This window comes from Callithrix jacchus, chromosome 5 (genome assembly GCF_049354715.1).
Source record: "Callithrix jacchus isolate 240 chromosome 5, calJac240_pri, whole genome shotgun sequence".
Lineage (NCBI taxonomy): Eukaryota > Metazoa > Chordata > Mammalia > Primates > Cebidae > Callithrix > Callithrix jacchus.
In genome coordinates, this window is record NC_133506.1 from 120,204,928 (window position 1) to 120,222,248 (window position 17,321).

The 17,321-nt window shown below is 55.2% G+C and overlaps 1 protein-coding gene across 11 annotated transcripts in view; it reads left to right on the top strand.

Annotated features, from left to right (window-relative positions):
• GRB7 (growth factor receptor bound protein 7) overlaps positions 1-17,321 on the top strand; it is a 76,429-nt gene that overhangs the window by 9,947 nt on the left and 49,161 nt on the right. For 4 of the 11 annotated variants that reach the window (XM_078374339.1, XM_078374340.1, XM_078374337.1 and 1 more), the window contains exons 2-14: positions 512-714; positions 822-972; positions 1,154-1,310; positions 1,436-1,557; positions 1,649-1,726; positions 2,313-2,450; positions 2,806-2,916; positions 3,136-3,234; positions 3,491-3,571; positions 3,667-3,783; positions 3,936-3,996; positions 4,121-4,208; positions 4,315-4,408. In XM_078374339.1, the coding sequence (XP_078230465.1) occupies positions 560-714; positions 822-972; positions 1,154-1,310; positions 1,436-1,557; positions 1,649-1,726; positions 2,313-2,450; positions 2,806-2,916; positions 3,136-3,234; positions 3,491-3,571; positions 3,667-3,783; positions 3,936-3,996; positions 4,121-4,208; positions 4,315-4,408 (1,452 nt within the window). In that variant the 5' untranslated portion in view covers positions 512-559. Of the gene's footprint in view, positions 1-511; positions 715-821; positions 973-1,153; positions 1,311-1,435; positions 1,558-1,648; positions 1,727-2,312; positions 2,451-2,805; positions 2,917-3,135; positions 3,235-3,490; positions 3,572-3,666; positions 3,784-3,935; positions 3,997-4,120; positions 4,209-4,314; positions 4,409-5,252; positions 5,765-17,321 lie in introns of those variants that run through there. The other 7 variants (XM_054257091.2, XM_008997495.5, XM_008997496.5 and 4 more) reach the window with 3 other exon arrangements.

The following is a 17,321-nucleotide window of genomic DNA, read 5'->3' on the forward strand; positions in this document are numbered from 1 at the left end:
TTCATTGCACTCCAGCCTGGGTGACAGAGAGACTCCATCTCAAAAAAAGAGCTCTAGGGCTGGGTGTGGTAGCTCATGCCTATAATCCCAGTACTTTGGGAGGCCAAGACAGGCAGATCAGGAGTTCGAGACCAGCCTGGCCAACATGGCAAAAGCCTGCCTCTACTAAAAATACAAAAATTAGCCGGGCATGGTGGCAGGCACACCAAGTTGGAGCCACTGCAACCAACCAGACAAACAAACAAAAAACAGAAACAGAAAGAACACTAATGGCACTGGACTTGGAGTCCAGACACCAGGTTCTACCCCGACTCACCCGTGACTGAGGGCAAGAATGCTTCCTTCTCAGAGACCCGGTGTCCCCTTTTGTAAAATGAGGCTTATTCTATCCTTCCCTAAGGGCTTCAGGGAAACTCCAGTTAGAGCAGTGAGGTGCTAAGTAAACTCTGAGGGGCACCCTAACCACTGTGTGAGGTCAGGAGGTCTGAATTCTCTCGTCCCCTCTTCCCAGGACAAGGCCACACAACTGGTTCCCTTCAGCCCCTCTCCCTCAGACACCATGGAGCTGGATCTGTCTCCACCTCATCTTGGCAGCTCTCCGGAAGACCTCTGCCCAGCCCCTGGGGCCCCTCCTGGGAATCCTTGGCCCCCAGAGGGCCCTGTGCCTGAGGAGGTAAAGAGGTCCCAGCCTCTCCTCATCCCAACCACCGGCAGGTATGACGGGACATGTGGCTTGGGGGAGGTCAGTGCTGGATAATACACAGAGGCTTGCAGGCCACGCCTCCTCCTCCCCACACCTCTCTCCCTTCTTTTTGCCCCAGGAAACTTCGAGAGGAGGAACGGCGTGCCACCTCCCTCCCCTCCATCCCCAACCCCTTCCCTGAGCTCTGCAGTCCTCCCCCACAGAGCCCCATTCTCAGGGGGCCCTCCAGTGTACGGGGGCTGCTCCCACGCGATGCCAGCTGCCCCCATGTGAGTTGTCCCTCAGAAGGGAAGGCAGGGATTGGGGAGCATTCTGGGTCTGCAGGAGATATACAGCTGGTTCCCTGGAGGCGGGGGATCTTGGTCAGGTCCCCGAGGGTCTAGCAGGTAGGGAAAGGGAAGGAATCACCCTTTGCTTCCCCTCAAGTCATCTGCAATTCCTGCGGCACAGGTAGTAAAGGTATACAGTGAGGATGGGGCCTGCAGGTCTGTGGAGGTGGAGGCAGGTGCCACAGCTCGCCACGTGTGTGAAATGCTGGTGCAGCGAACTCATGCCTTGAGCGATGAGACCTGGGGGCTGGTGGAGTGCCACCCCCACCTAGCACTGGGTGAGTCAGTTGTATGGAACTGTCTGGGCTGGGAGGCAGTGCCTCGCATCTTGGGCTAGGCGTGTGGCTCATCCAGGAGATCTGGTTGATCTCCAGTAACCCCTGTTTTTTGCCCTTGACCCCAGAGCGGGGTTTAGAGGACCACGAGTCCGTGGTGGAAGTGCAGGCTGCCTGGCCCGTGGGTGGAGATAGCCGCTTCATCTTCCGGAAAAACTTCGCCAAGTATGAACTGTTCAAGAGCTCCCCAGTGAGTGTGTTTCGGCTGTCTGGGCTCTGGGACTCCCTGATCCTCAACCTGGACGCTGGAGCCCTGAGCCCTGCCCCTTTTCCACCCACAGCACTCCCTGTTCCCAGAAAAAATGGTCTCCAGCTGTCTCGATGCACACACTGGTGTATCCCATGAAGACCTCATCCAGGTGGGGGGAACCCCCATTTCACATTTCACTGCATATTCACGGCTCCCCAGAACTGGCCAGTGCTTTTCTGCCCTTAAGTCCCTCCTCTCTGTGGTAGAAAGAGCCCAGCCTCAGTCTTGTGTGACTGTGGACAAGTCATTTTTTCTGCCTGAGCATCAGTTTCTTCTGTTGAATGGGGGTGAGAAATGCATGTGGAGCATCTCCTTGTAAAAACCTGAGGGTGGGCTGTGCATGGTGGCTCACACCTGTAATCCCAGCACTTCGGGAGGTTAGGGTGGGAGGATTACTTGAGCCCAGGAGTTTGAGACCAGCCTGGGTAACATAGTGAGACATTGTCTCTACAAAAGAAAAAAAAAAAAAAAAGAAGCAGCAGCCGGAAATGGTGGCATGAGCCTGTGGTCCCAGGTGCTTGAGAGGCTGAGGTGGGAGGATCAGTTGAGCTTGGGAGGTCAAGGTTGTGGTGAGCTGTGATGGCGTCACTGCACTAGGGTGAGACCCTGTCTCAAAAAGAAAAAGAAAAAGATCTTGGTGGTAGAGGGGAAGGGAGGAGATCAGACCTCTCACTCTCCTCTGCTCTCTGGCTCAGAACTTCCTGAATGTTGGCAGCTTCCCTGAGATCCAGGGCTTTCTGCAGCTTCGGGGATCAGGACGGAAGCTTTGGAAACGCTTTTTCTGCTTCTTGCGCCGATCTGGCCTTTATTACTCCACCAAGGGCACCTCTAAGGTGAGGTCTTGAGGGTGCCAGTCCCAGCTTCTCCAGTCCCACCAGTCCCTGGTCCTTCTAGAAGTTGCCCCTTCTCTGCTGGAACCCCCTGAGCCCTTCTCCCCAGGCACCCGCAGGCCAGCCACCTCCAGTTTACCACCCCTGCCCACAGCCTTGCCCAGCTCACCTGCCCAGGGAGGTAGCAGGAGAAAAGATGACCCGAGTTTAAGTCCTGACTCTACTTCTATTTGCTGTGTGACCCTGGGCACTCCCCTGCCCCTCTCTGGTCCTAAATTCGCCCCACCTGGCTTGGGGAGAGGCAGTAAGAGGGGTTGGGATCCACCTGTACCAAGTCCTGCTCTCTCGTGCTACTCAGGATCCGAGGCACCTGCAGTACGTGGCAGATGTGAATGAGTCCAACGTGTATGTGGTGACTCAAGGCCGCAAGCTCTACGGGATGCCCACAGACTTCGGCTTCTGTGTCAAGGTGAAGACCTGGGCCGGCCTGGCCCTTGGGGGAAGCAGGAACTGCTCAGGCCTCTGGATCCTACCTGGGGCTTCTGAGCCCCAATTCAGATGCCCAGACTCCTCTCCCTGCACCCTGCCCTGCTGGAAACTCCTTGGATCCTGCTCTGCTCTGTGGAGCAGGGACAGACACATGGTCTTACAGGCGGATACAGATCCAGCCAATTTCCTCTCCCTGTAGCCCAACAAGCTTCGAAATGGCCACAAGGGGCTTCGCATCTTCTGCAGTGAAGACGAGCAGAGCCGCACCTGCTGGCTGGCTGCCTTCCGCCTCTTCAAGGTGAGGCCCTGGGAGTGACATGGTGGGCTGGCCTGGCCAGGGGGATCCCCAGTTCTACCCCCAAGAAGCCTCTGGAATGAGGAGGGCATCACAGCCTTGCTCTCTGATAACCCCCTGTCCAAGCCTGATGTTATAGGAAGTGCCCATCCAAGGCAGACACACAGCCCTGCCCTGGGCAAGTCCTGTTCTGCGGGGGGTGTCACAGCTGTACCCCACCAACCTCAATCTCAGGCCATTTTTCTCTCCACAACCCCAGTATGGGGCGCAGCTGTACAAGAATTACCAGCAGGCACAGTCTCGCCACCTGCGTCCGTCTTGTTTGGGCTCTCCACCGTTGGTGAGTGTGCACGGGATGGGAGGGTGGGCATGCAGGCCTTGTCCCAGGGGTATCTGTACACTGTCCTGACCTCTCCCCTCTCCTTCCTTCTCCAGAGAAGTGTCTCAGATAATACTCTGGTGGCCATGGACTTCTCTGGCCATGCTGGGCGCGTCATCGAGAACCCCCGGGAGGCTTTGAGTGTGGCCCTGGAGGAGGCCCAGGCCTGGAGGGTGAGGCCTGGCTGTGTGTTTGTCTGGGGGGGATCCCTGAAATAGGGAGGAAGGGGGGGGCCCAGCTGGGGAGAGGTGCTCTACCTCCCTGAGGTGCTGGATAATGGCCCCAAATGCACCCTGACTCTCTCATGTCTCCCACTGTTCTGCAGAAGAAGACAAACCACCGCCTCAGCCTGCCTACCCCGGCCTCCGGCACCAGCCTCAGTGCAGGTGGGTGACAGCCCCGAGTCCCGGGCAGGGGGCTGCCTCAACTTTTCTGAGCATTCCCGGGGTGAGCAGGTGGTATAGGGGTCCCCTCCCCAAAGTGACCGCCCATGTGCTTCCCCCACCACAGCCATCCACCGCACCCAACTCTGGTTCCACGGGCGCATTTCCCGTGAGGAAAGCCAGCAGCTCATTGGACAGCAGGGCTTGGTAGACGGGTAAGGGGCAGGGCTGGGCAGCAGACCCAGGGATAAGAGAGACTGGGATTCAGGTGGCAGCCAAGGGCCCTCGGGTAACGCCACCCCCTCTCCTATCTTCCGGCAGCCTGTTCCTGGTCCGGGAGAGTCAGCGGAACCCCCAGGGCTTTGTCCTCTCCTTGTGCCACCTGCAGAAAGTGAAGCATTATCTTATCCTTCCGGTGAGCATCCCCTCATACCCCCCATCCCGGAGTCCTGCAGGGAGACACAGGACTCTCAGCAACCTGTCCTCCTCACCAGGCCCCTCCAGAGGCTCCCTGACCACCTGTGCATTTCCCTTTTCCCTGAACAAGAAGTGGAAGGCCGAGTGCCATGGCTCATACCTTTAATCCCAACACTTTGGAAGGCCAAGGTGGAGGATGTTTGAGCCCAGGAGTTCGAGACCAGCCTGGGCAACACAGGGAGACCCCCATCTCTACAAATAATTTATAATTAGCCAGGCATGGTGGTGTGCACCTGTGATTCCAGCTACTCAGGAGGCTGAGATGGGAGCATTGCTTGAGCCCAGCAGGTCAAGGCTGCAGTGAGAGCCATGATGGCACCATCACACTCCAGCCTGAATGACAGAGTGAGAAAATCCTGTCTCAAAAAAAAAAAAGAGGCCAGTGTGGTGGCTCATGCCTGTAATCCCAGCACTTTGGGAGGCCGAGGCAGGCAGATCACGAGGTTAGTAGATCGAGACCATCCCGGCCAACATGGTGAAACCTCACCTCTACTAAAAAATACAAAAATGAGCTGGGTGTGGTGGTGCGATCCTGTAGTCCTAGCTACTTGGGAGGCTGAGTTGGGAGAATCACTTGAACCCAGGAGGCAGAGGTTGCAGTGAGCCGAGATTGCACCACTGCATTCCAGCCTGGGTGACAGATCAAGACTCCTTCTCAAAAAAAAAAAAAAAAGAAGAAAGAAAAAGAGAATAAAAGGGAATGGATGGGGTCCTGGCTATGGAGGGAGCTCCCGAAGCCTCGGGCCCCTCCCTGACCTCCCACCCCCTCTACTGTACCCCAGAGCGAGGAGGAGGGCCGCCTGTACTTCAGCATGGATGATGGCCAGACCCGCTTCACAGACCTCCTGCAGCTCGTGGAGTTCCACCAGCTGAACCGTGGCATCCTGCCATGCCTGCTGCGCCACTGCTGCACGCGGGTGGCCCTCTGACCCGGCCACAGGCTGGCTCATGCCTCAGCTGCCTTCAGGCTGCCCACCACCCCTCCACGCATCTAGTGCACAGTGGGGGACGGGATGAGGAGCGGGAGGGTTCCCTCACTCCAGTTTTCTCCTCTGCTTCTTTGTCTCACTCAGGTAGAAAACAGCATCCCCTCCAGTCCACTCTAGAACCCTCTCCTCAAGGGAAGGCCTGGGGTGGCCCCCTCCCCTTCTCCTAGCTCCTGGGTGCTGCTGTAGGGTGGGGCATTATGGGAGTAGTGGCAGCCCAGGTGGTCTCATGCACCACACTTTGTACAGACTGAGAGGTCAGTTATCTGCTGTTTTATACTAGTGACAATAAAGATTATTTTTTGATATACCTATGAGCTGAATCTGGCAAGGCCTGGCTGGCTGAAGTCAAGAAGGGGACCAGAGCTGGGCCTGGTGACTCATGCTTGTAATCCCAGCACTTTGGGAGGTCAAGGTAGGAGAATCGCTTGAGTCTAGGAGTTTGAGACCAGCCTGGGCAACATGGCAAGACCTCGTTCCTACAAAAAATAAAAAATGAGCTGGGCATGGTGGTGTGTGCCTGTAGTCCCAGCTACTCAGGAGGCTGAAGTGGGAGGATCCCTTGTCCCTTGAGCCTGGGATATCAAGGCTGCAGTGAACTGAGATCGCGCTACTGCACTCAGCCTGGGTGACAGAGTGAGAACCTGCCTGGAAAAAAAGTGGGGGTGACTCAGGAAGGTGGGCACCTGTGGAGGCCTTGGTGAAAGTGTCAAATGGATTGAGGCCATGTCCCAGCCGGCCTGGATATTTCCCAAGGTCAAGACTGGTCGTGGTTATCTGAGAGTCTCCAGGGCCCCCCATGCAGCCTGGCACATGGTGGGTGCCCAGTCATTGCTAGTTAAATAAGTGAATGTACAAGAGACCACGATCCCAGAGAGCCTTTCCGACAGTCTAAGCCTAGAGAGGTAACAAGCAGGGCCTGGGAGTTGGAGGCGAGTCAGAGAGCATGCTTGTCCTCAGCTGGTCTTGGACTAACTAGCTGGTGGGACGGTCGGCCCCAGCACACACACAGCTATGCATCCAGCCCCACCACCAAGACACAGAATGGCCCCATCCCCCAACAAGTCCCTGTGCCTCTTACTGCCAGTCCCTCTCCCTCCTCCCCAACCTGAAACCTCTGTCCTAGTTCTGCCCCTTCCAGATAGCCATACGAATGGAGCCTGCTACAATTCAGCCCTCTGTGTCTGGCTTCCCTCTCCAACATGTCCTTCAACACCCAGAGTGATCATTCCCAAATAGAAATCCGCCACTCCCCTGTGCCTCCAATGAAGCCCACATAGACACTGTAGGGTCTGGCCTCTGCCCACTGCTCATGCCAGTCTATGTTTTTGTCTAAGAGTTTTTTTTTTTTTTTGAGATGGCGTCTCACTCTATTGCCTAAGGTGGAATGAAGTAGTGCAATCTCAGCTCACTACAACCTCCATCTCCTGGGTTCAAGCAATTCTGCCTCAACCTCCCAAGTAGCGGGGACTACAGGTGCTTGCTACCATGCCTGGCTAATTTTTTGTATTTTCAGTAGAGATGATGTTTCACCATGTTGGCCAGGCTGGTCTTGAACTCCTGACCTCAAGTGATCCACCTGCCTTGGCCTCCCAAAGTGCTGGGATTACAGGCGTGAGCCACCGCACCCGGTGTTGTCTAAGAGTTTTTTAGTTTCAGCTCTTACCTGATGAGAACTCCTCAATAAATTTATCAGATTGTATCAGGTTGGCTGCACCTGCACTTGCTGCTCAGCTCGGGAGACAGACCCTCTCGTGAACCCCAACCAGTCATTGTTTTTGTGAAAACTCCAAATCTGAATCTGATTCCTTGGATTCAACAACTAGTTTACGGGAAATACAAGGGAAACAATGACAAAAATCCAGACTGGGAAATTCTACAGAACAGATAACCCAGTTTCTTCTTCAATAGCAACAAAATTACGAGAAAATATGGGGAATCTCTAGATTTCAAGAAATTTAGACATATGTCAACCAAATGATGTGTTGACCTTTGATTCAAATCCAAACTAACTTAAAAAGCATTTATGAGCAATTGGGGGAGATTTGAATTCTGATGAGATAGATATTTGATGATATTGAAGGATTATGGTTAACTTTTTAAGGTATAGTCATGGTATTGTGGTTATGGTTTTTTCTGAGTCTTTATCTTTAAGAGATTCATTGTGAAGTATTTAAAGGTTAAATCACAAGATGTCTCAGCTTTGTTTTTCTTTTTCTTTTTTTTTCAACTTTTATCTTAGATTCAGGGGCTGCATGTGCAGGTTTATTTCCTGGGTATATTGAGTGATGCTGAAGCTTTTTTTTTTTTTTTTTTTTTTTTGCCAATCGTTTGAGCTTATGAGGTTGCTCAGGTTAGCCTTGAACTCATGACCTCGCCTTCGCAAGCACCACGACCTCCGGCGGGAGCCACTTTGGACCCCGTGAAGCTTTGTTTTTAAAATAACCCAGTGGTGACCGGGTGCAGTGACTCATGCCTGTAATCCCAGCACTTTGGGAAGCTGAGGTGGGAGGAGTTTGAGACCAGCCTAGGCAACATAGTGAAGCCCTCTCTCTACAAAAATAAAAAATAAAAGATTAGCCAGGTGTGGTGACATGTATCCGTGGTCCCAACTACCTGGGAGGCTGACGTGGGAGGATAGTTTGAGCCCAGGAGGTTGAGGCTTGTGTGAGCACTGATTATATCACTGCACTCAGCCTGGGCCACAGAACAAGAGCTTGTCTCAAAAAATAAAATAAATAAAATAAAATCCAGAGGTCAAGGGAGAGGGTGTGGGCACGGTCACGAGTTGACGTTGGTTGAAGCTTGGTGATAGGTACTAGGTATGTGGGGATTTGCTAAATTATTCTTTCCACCTTGGTATATGGTTGGATCTGCTAATATATATTGCTATATATATTTTAATGGAGAGCCTCTCCTCACATCTTTGGGGCTGACTGGGCAGGAGGTGGTGAGATGCTGTTTTGTAGGTGAGGAAACTGATGGCCCAGTGGGCAGCCTGGCCCCAGATCACAGTGGGAGAGCCGAGATTCCAACCCAGGTCTGAGAACCAGGTCTGGGCATGTTCTGCTCCCCCATCTGGCTGACTTCCAGGTGGCATTCCTCAGCTGCAGTGACAGCAATCGTGGCCTATGGGTTCCTCTGGTAGAAAGCCTCTGCCTTCCCTGCATTCCCTGCAGCCTTGGTCTCTGGCCTGGAGGGTTGTCCTCAGGTGACCTTGAGACAGTTCAGCCTCTGCAATGAGCCCCTGGGCTGGGCTTGGCAGCCCTGGCAGCTGCTCCTGACCAAGGCACCCCCCCATCCTTGGCTAATCTCAGGCTGGGAAGCTTGGAGCCAGGCCTGGCAGACAGAGGTGGGCAGAAAGATCTCATGCACACCCTAGCTGGGACCTCCTGGGAATCTGCCGGAAGTCCTTACTGCAGCCCAAGTGCAGGAAGGGTGGCAGATTTTTGTTTTTTTGAGACGGAGTCTTACTTTGTTGCCAGGCTGGAGTGCAATGGCGCGATCTCAGTTCACTGCAACCTCTGCCTCCTGGGTTCAAGCAATTCTTCTGCCTCAGCCTCCCAAGTAGCTGGAATTACAGGCACCCACTACCATGCCCGGCTAATTTTTTCTTTTTTTTTTTTTGTATTTTTAGTAGAGACGGGTTTCAACATTGTTGGCCAGGTTGGTCTTGAACTCCTGACCTCAGGCAATCCGCCTGCCTTGGCCTCTCAAAATGCTGGGATTACAGGCATGAGCCACCACACCCGTCTATTTTGCTGCTTTTTAGCAGTACTGGAGGCAGGGCCCAGTGCAACCTGCTGCCTGCCAACTGCCAAGGTCCCCAGAGCCATAGGGTTGCGGCTCAAGCACCGAATGGGGCAGCCGTGGCTGCCGTGACTGTGTGGCTGGCCGTGGGTACCCAGGGTTACTTCTGAGGTGTGGGTGTCAGGGTTCCAGACTGGGGTGAGAGTAAAGGGGTCAGGATGAGTCACCTCTTCAGCATGTCCAGGGGTTTAGGCTGCACAAAAAGAGGACCCGGTGTCCCTTCACAGCTAATTGGAGACTGAGACAGATATCCTTCCCACTTTACAAATGGAAAACTGAAGCTCACAGAAATAGAGCGACTCACCTGGGGTCATGGAGTTCAGGACAGAGGCCAGACTCAGCCCAGTGGCAGGCGGTGAAATGCAGCCCTGCTCTGGCCTTTGTTCTCCGCCCCCTCCCTTCCCAGTGCTGGCCACTGTGAGGCTGTTGGGAGCCCTTAGAGGGGGCAGCAGTTGGCCCTGATCTGGCTCCCTGAGACAGGCAGCAGGCCATTCTTGGTGAGTGTCTGAGATTTCTGGCGTTTTGGAGATGTAGCTGCTAAAAGTTTGGGGGACAGGGATCCTCTCAGGGCCAACTCATAGAGGGACCCCTGGGCAAGATTCTGTAGCTCCGAGGATGTGGGAAGTCTGCTGCTCTACCTCAGAGATTGCAGCATGACCTACAGTGGTCAGACAGCAGAAAGGACTGCCAAGAACAGCTTCAGTGCTAGATAGGGGAGGCTTGTGGTTCTGAGAAAACCTGGGCTGGTGGGAGGGGAAGCAGGGGCTTCTCTGGTGAATAGGGAGGGGCCTGAGACCTCAGATACTGTCTTTTCAAAATGGATTTATTGGGTTTGATCCTAAAGTTATATGTACTTATTAAAAGCATTTCAGAAAAGAACTTGAGGGCAAAGGGGAAATTCTTCACCATCTTTCCAGGCAGAGGAGGACCCCGTACTGAGAGGGGGTGACAGGGCCCACATCTGGGGAGCTGACCCAAGGTGCCGCATGCCGTGCATCACACTTTCCAGCTGCCCAGGGCCAGCGTGGCCGGTGGGAGCCGGGTGCCAGGGTACGCTGCCATCCTTGGCAGCACCGTGGGTTTGTAGGGTAGGGGTTCTGTGGCTGGTGTGGTTACAGTGTGGGCCTCTCTGCCTGCTCAAGTGTGGAGGGGAGGGAGGGCTGCTGCCAATGCTCTGGACTCTGGAATGGGGTGGGTGTGATTCTAGGGGTGCCCACCTCCCTGGGCAGGGCATCCAGACAAAGCCCTGGCCAGTTCTGCAGCATCCAAGGTCACAGGTGGTGCACAGGCAAGGGTTCAACATCAGGTCAGGGACTCTGCCTGGCTCCTTCCTTGGGCCCCAGTGCCAGGCACCCTGATGAGGGATGAAGAGAGGAAGGGCAGGACACAGGGAGGGGAGTCCAAAGCCACTGGGAAGGATTCTTTCTTCCAAACTATTCACATAAGCAGTTTTCTAACTGCCTCCCAGAGTCCCAGCCTTCCAGCAGGGGCTTGAGGGACAGGTTGGGGATGCACTGCCTTTCTAAGTGGAAGTTCAGCCTTACGGTGTATTCATGAAAAAGGCCTGCACCACTGAAGCACTAATCTGGTCCAACAGACAGAAAGAGGGCCCAGAGAGCTCAGGGCTTGGTCCAGCTCGCACAGTGGTGGGGTCTGCAGAGGCTGCTCTCCCGTCCTGTGCTGTTGGCAGAAACTCAGCTTTGGGGCTTGAGGGGGGGTAGGAAGTGGCAATCAGGATAAAGTACTCTGAGCTCTCAGTTGAGTTGGGAGAGGAGAGAAAAGAGGAAGTTAGGGCTGGGAGGCTTGGCTCATGCCTGTAATCCCAGCACTTTGGGAGGCCGAGGTGGGCAAATCACAAGGTCAGGGCGAATTTGAGACCAGCCTGGCCAATATGGTGAAACCCCATCTCTACTAAAAAATACACACACACACACACACACACACACAATTAGCTGGTCGTAGTGGCAGGTGCCTGTAATCCCAGCTACTCAGAAGGCTGAGGCAGAAGAATCACTTGAACCCAAGAGGCAGAGGTTGCAGTGAGCCGAGATCACACCACTGCACTCCAGCCCAGGCAACAGAGTGAGATTGTCTCAAAAAAAAAAAGGAGGGAGTTGGATCCTTGGGGAGTTGGATGTTGCAGACTGGTCTCCAGAGCCTGGGGGCATGGTGAGTGGGTGATCCTGGGGGCTGAGGCTGCTCCTCGAGGGTCCCCCAGGCTCTCCATACAGGAAGAGGCGGTGCTGGGAAGTGGGGATGAGGCCTGAAATTCAATACCATGTGGGTTGAGCTATGATGTCATCTGACACCTTCTCCCAGAGTTGCATCTACCCCAAGGAAGGAGCAAATTTTTCTTTGCTGGGCATCTGGGGGGCTGTCTAGCTGGAGCTGCGTTTTTGTTTAAGCAGTTTGTTCTTACTTAGATTGGGTTTATCTTGGGGTGGTCTTGGGCAGACTGAGGGAGACTGGAAGGCAGAAACCACCCCCTTAGAGCCACCATGTGGATCCCCTTAGGGTCTGGGTAGTGGAACTGGGCCCTGTGACCTTGGAGTTGGAGGGGAAGCTGTATGCAGGGATGGAACCGGCTGTGACCAACTCCCGTGCCTCGAGTCCTATACTCCGGCACATTCCTACTGGCACCACCCCAATTTCCCAAAAGAGTCCAGGGATCTCTTTTTTTTTTTTTTTTTTAATTTCACAGTCTTTCTATGTCCGGCTGGAGTAGTGCAGTGGCACATCTTGGCTTGCTGCAACCTCTGCCCCCCAAGTTCAAGTGATTCTCCCGTCTTGGCCTTCCGAGTAGCTGGGATTACAGGCGTGCGCCACGACGCCCGGCTAATTTTTGTATTTTTAGGAGACAGGGTTTTGCCATGTTGGCCAAGCTGATCTCGAACTCCTGACCTCAAGTGATCCTCCCGCCGTGCCTTCCCAAAGCGCTGGGACTAGAGGCATGAGCCACCAGGCCTGGCCATTCAGGGAATCTCTTCTTTGCCCGGCCTGGCTCTCTTCCACCCATCAGTCCCCACTCGGCTTCCCCATCTTTGGGTTCCTTCCTCCCAGTCTCAGGTACCCTGCCCCACACATCTACTGAATGAGCTTAGTGTTGGGGCCAGCGGGGTGGCTGGGTAAGGCTGGACCCCAGTCTTGTCAGGCCAGGCTGGGGTAGGGGAGGATGCGCCGGGGACCCATCTCCCAGCCGTTCTAGGCCAGTGCGCCAGGCGATCTGCCCGGTCGCCCGCCCTTCCGCCACCACCCGGGCCGCAAGCATGCGCCGGGGCCGACGGGTGCCAGGCTCCACCGAGCCACCCGCGATCGTGGCGACTCCTCGCACCTCTGCGGAGGGAAGGCCACCAGCTTCGCCAGGGGGCGTGCGTCGGTGTCGCGGCTCTTTGAACTCGGCCCAGCGAGGCCGCGGGGGGATGCGCAGTCGGTCTCGTGGCTTGCGTGGCGCTGCAGAAACGAGCCCGTGGCCGCAGAGCGTTGGTTAGTCCGGGCCTCGCTGAGGGTCGGTGGGCAGGTCGGGGGGTGCTCCCTTGGCCAGGCGGGTGGAGGGAGGTGTGGGAGCCGCGTTCCAGCGTCGCGGGGCCTCCGGACGCGGGCGGGCGGCGCAGCGGCCTAGTCCCGGCATCCCAGCGTTGCAGCCTCCCGCCGGCGCCGAACCGGTTCAGCCGCGCAGCTGCAGTGACACCCAGCGGCCGAAGCGGGAAGTGCGGGCGCCGCGGACTGGCCTCTCCGGGGCTCGGGTTTCTCGAGGTTCCCACCCGTGGTTATGCGCGGACACCCCGGAGGAGAGCGGCCGCGCGCTGCAGATGCCCGCAGGCACTTCCCCTCCCCCTCCCCCATTTCCTCCCTGGCAGGCGCCCGAGTGCGGGGAGATCCTGCGCGGCGGCAGTGCCCGGAAGGGCGGGGCGGGGCGCAGCGGCGGCGCTGGGCTGTGACCCGGACGGTTTCACTTCTGGATCCCGTTCGGGCTGTGATGGGACAGCGTGGGGGCGGCAGGGGGACACGCGGGCACGCCGAGATCCGGCGCTCGGGACCCTGATGAGGGGAGGCGTTTTCCTCTCAGGGTGTCAGGCGACCCACGCTTTCCTCCATGTCCACCCCATCCCCTCTGGGTTCCACTTTGCTGTCCCCAGAGCTGCCCTCCTCCCCAGCAGCCACCACCTCCGCTGGGGCTGCCGACCCCCGGGGAGGCCCCGAGCGGCGTGGGCGGCGGGAGGAGCGAGCTGTGAAGCCGCAGGCAGGGGCTTAGGCTGCGGGCTGCTGAGACGCCGAGCTGTTTCTCAGAAGTGCAGCTGCCCCTCCCCTCACACCCCCCTCACTCCCACCGCGCGCCGCACCCCTGCCCCATCTCCGCCGGCCTCGCTTTCCACTCCCAGGCACCCCGGCCGGCCGGGAATCTGGGGTTGGGGTCTACGCAGAATTTAGAGGAGAACCTGAGAAAGGGCCTGGGATTCAGACCCAGCCTCACCAGGCATATTCTGAGCCTCCTACAGATGTCCCCTACCCCTGGGGGCCAGGATTGGAATTTGATAGAGCAGTTAGGAAAGTGACTTCTTGAGAGGGTCATGGGCAGGGCCACTGTTACTGTAACTCCAGTGCCCAGTGAGGAGAGGAGGGAGAGGGAAGGCCTGGAGCCCGGCTGCTACAGTGAGGTTGAGGCCAGTCTTAGGAGTACCAGCCGGAAGGCCCTTCAGAGATCCCTGACTCCGGAGAAAATCAGCACTCAGAAGGGAAAGTCAAGTGTCTGGGCTCATCCTGAGAGCTGCAGAGCTGGGATTGGAACCAGGACTCTATAGATACTCGCAGGAGTCTGCACCCGGCTGCCTTTTGCTTGGGAATTAAGAGCTTTGCTGGATTCACTGACTCTGCCAGCTTTACCCCAACACACACAAGACACGTGCACGAGCACACGGACACATACGCACACACGAGATATGTGCACACGCACACACAGACAGACACAGACATTCAGAGAGAGACAGGTGCACATGGAGACAGACATGCACTCGCAAAGAGACACACAGCTCCCCAGGAGTCTAGTGGGGCAGCTGAGGTCTGTGAGTGAGACATTCTCAGTGAGTTACTGAGAATGCAATTCCAGTGGGGGTGAGATGGGGATTGGGGGGTGGAAGGACAAGCCCGGGGGAGGAGGTGGCATCGCCCCCCTAGTTCCCATCCACCGCCACCCCCAGGGCTGTGGTTTATTTGCCTAGGCAGCTCTTCTGGGCCAGGGGGCCAGGGGACTGGGGTGGAGAGGTGAGGTGATGGGAAAGGCTGTTTCGGGGCTTCCTGCCCCCTCACTCCTGGGGAAGGGGGGCAGCTGACATCACCCGCAGGCCTTTCCACTGCAGCCCTTTCCTTGGGTATGTGTGTGTTATTCTGGGGGAAGGTCTGTATTTGGGGTGAAGGGAGGCAGCTGCCTACTTCACAGGTCAAGACAGAGTTAAAAAAACCACAGCAAATTCAACACCCCGTGTCCTTCAGGGACTTTCCATGACACCTTCCTTCCCCCATCTCCCCCAAGCCAGGGAGCACCTCCCCAGAGGGCCTCCCCACCCCAGGTGCAGTGGCTTTTGGCTTCTATGCAAACAACCGTCTGATCCCGGAATGCTCCACAGCTGGAACTGTGGCCTGGACCAAATGTGCCCCTCCACCATCCCTCAGGCCAGTGTTTGTGGTCTTCTGGGAGCTGTCACCTCCACTCTCCCTCAGACCCTGGATTCTGAGGGACAGAAGACCATGGCATGGGAGCTAGGTCCTTTCCCCCTGCCTGCCCTCAGATGGCAGTTGCCTGCAGGTGGAGGTTTGGACACAGCAGCCTAAGTGAATGGCCTGGGTTTTGTGTGATGGGGGAGGGGGGAGAGGAGGGTGCAGATGTGGGGTGGCCTTCACTGCCAGGCCCACCCACCACTCTCTAGGGCATTGAATCAGCTCCCAAGGATCAGGAAGAAAAACTCTTCTCAGGCCAGGAGTCCATTTGGCCCCAAGGCCACTGCACAGTGGCAAAGGGGGTCAGGGTCTCACTGTCTCCCTGTCTTCTGCCTGAGCTGCTTCTGGCTTTGGAAAGGGTTTGGGGATGGGAAAGGCCATATAATCCTCTCTCCAGGGCTGAAAACCAGCTACTGAGGGGCCATTTTTGAATGTATTCAGTGCTAAAATGCAAAGGCAGGCTGCCATGACATTCCTTTCTCCTCCTCAGCTTGAGCAAGCCTGGGAAACCCCTCAGCCTTCTGGGACAGTTTGGGGTACTGATGGGAGGGAGATGGTGCTGATCATAAAGCCAGAGGATGCTGCTGCCAGCCTGGTCCCACATTGCTAGTCCTAAACTTCAGACCATCTTTGTCGTGCCTCTTCCACAGAAGAGGGAAAATGGAGGGTGCTTTAGAAGAGGCCGAACAGGAGGCCAGACACTCCCTCTACCTTCTCTAATGTTTTCTAAGAGAGAACGCAATCATGAGATGGGGAGAAAGCAGCCCATCCCTATGCTACTCTTCCAGGACTTTTCCCCCCAACACCTTGGGTTTGGGTCTCCAGGTTTCTAAACACTGTATATAAATAGAGTCGAGTTGAAGGACTGCAACTCAAGTTTCCCAATGTGGAGGTCTATGAGCCCCAGACATGAAAAAGTCGGAACTTGACTGTATTTGAAGAAGAATCTGTTGAGGGAGGAGGGCAGAGCAGTGGCTTGGAAGAGGGGTGCACCGTGCTGAATGTGTTTGTTGATCATGCTAAGTCCAGGTCCCCAACCTCCTCCAGTTTCCTTAATGAATTAAGGACCAGTGGGACCAGAAACCCCATCATGTGGGTTCAGGGGCCAGCGGCAGCATCCTAGTGGTAGGCTCAGCAAGGCGTCATCCTTATTTCAGTGATAATTCATTGTTCTTGATAACTGGACTTTAAGAAATAGAGGAGCAAAATTAAGAAAGTATTCCTTGGGGTGGGAGGAAACCCTCCTCATCCTGCCAGCAGCAGCTACAAATGATAAGGATGCACAAGAACTCATTTCAAACATACCAGGATTTTTTTATTTTTCAGTGTAAAAATCAAGCATGATAAATGTAGAAAACTATCAGCAGGGCTACTTCTTACAGGGTTCTGGCAAGGGCTAGCATTGCTACATTTCAGAAGCTGACTTTCTTTAAACCATCTTTACAAAGGAGTAAACTTCACAGTGCTACACATGGTCAGACTCCAGGTAGAACTCCATAGGAGTGACAAGGGAAAGTCATTACTGGGCAGGGAGGGCACTTCTGAGAAACGAAGATGAGAGGAGAGGCTGTGAGCACAGGCTGTGTCAAAACGCAGGGCAAGGGCTCCCTCCCGCTTTCCTTCCCAATGGGAAGGCCACCCTGAGCCCCAAACCGCATTCTGTTCCTCTCTCGTCATTCTGCAGACAATGGTCATCCACAGACCACATGTGTGGTGGCTCTGGAAACCAGAAATTTAAAATAAGCTATGGTTTTTCCAGTAGCCAAAATGATCCTGCAACAAAGCTCATAGACAGAACCTGAGCATGCAAAACCACAGTCTGGGGAAGGGATGTCTGCTTTGTAAATGACCTGCTAATTCTTTGCAACCCACAGTAATTTGGTTTTTGTGAACCCACAGAAGCAGGCCCACCAAAAAGGGCCTTGTCTGCTAGCCTGGAGTATACATGAGTCACTGGTGGTGGGATCAGTCATTTTTAAGGCTGCCCCATTTTCCTAACATTTTAAAACATGTGTTCTCAGTCTTTTCAAGAGAGGAAGAAGCAAAGCTGCACTTACATTCAGAGTGTGAAATAGAACTCATAGATGTGTGGCAAGGGCTTGGGGAAGGTGGGTGGCATCTTGGGACTCATCTCTAGGTTTTCTGGAGTAGGGTCCATGGAGAGATGAACAGTGAGAACCACTTGAAGAAGCTCAAGTTCCACGGGGGAACTAACGGTTGAGGACTCACAGACAGTGAGGGAGCAAAGCACTTTGATTTCCCTGGGTGCGACACCATGAAGTGTCTGCAGCACGTGGTTAGCTCACATTGGTTCCAAGGGTCAGCAGATCTGCCCTTGTGCAT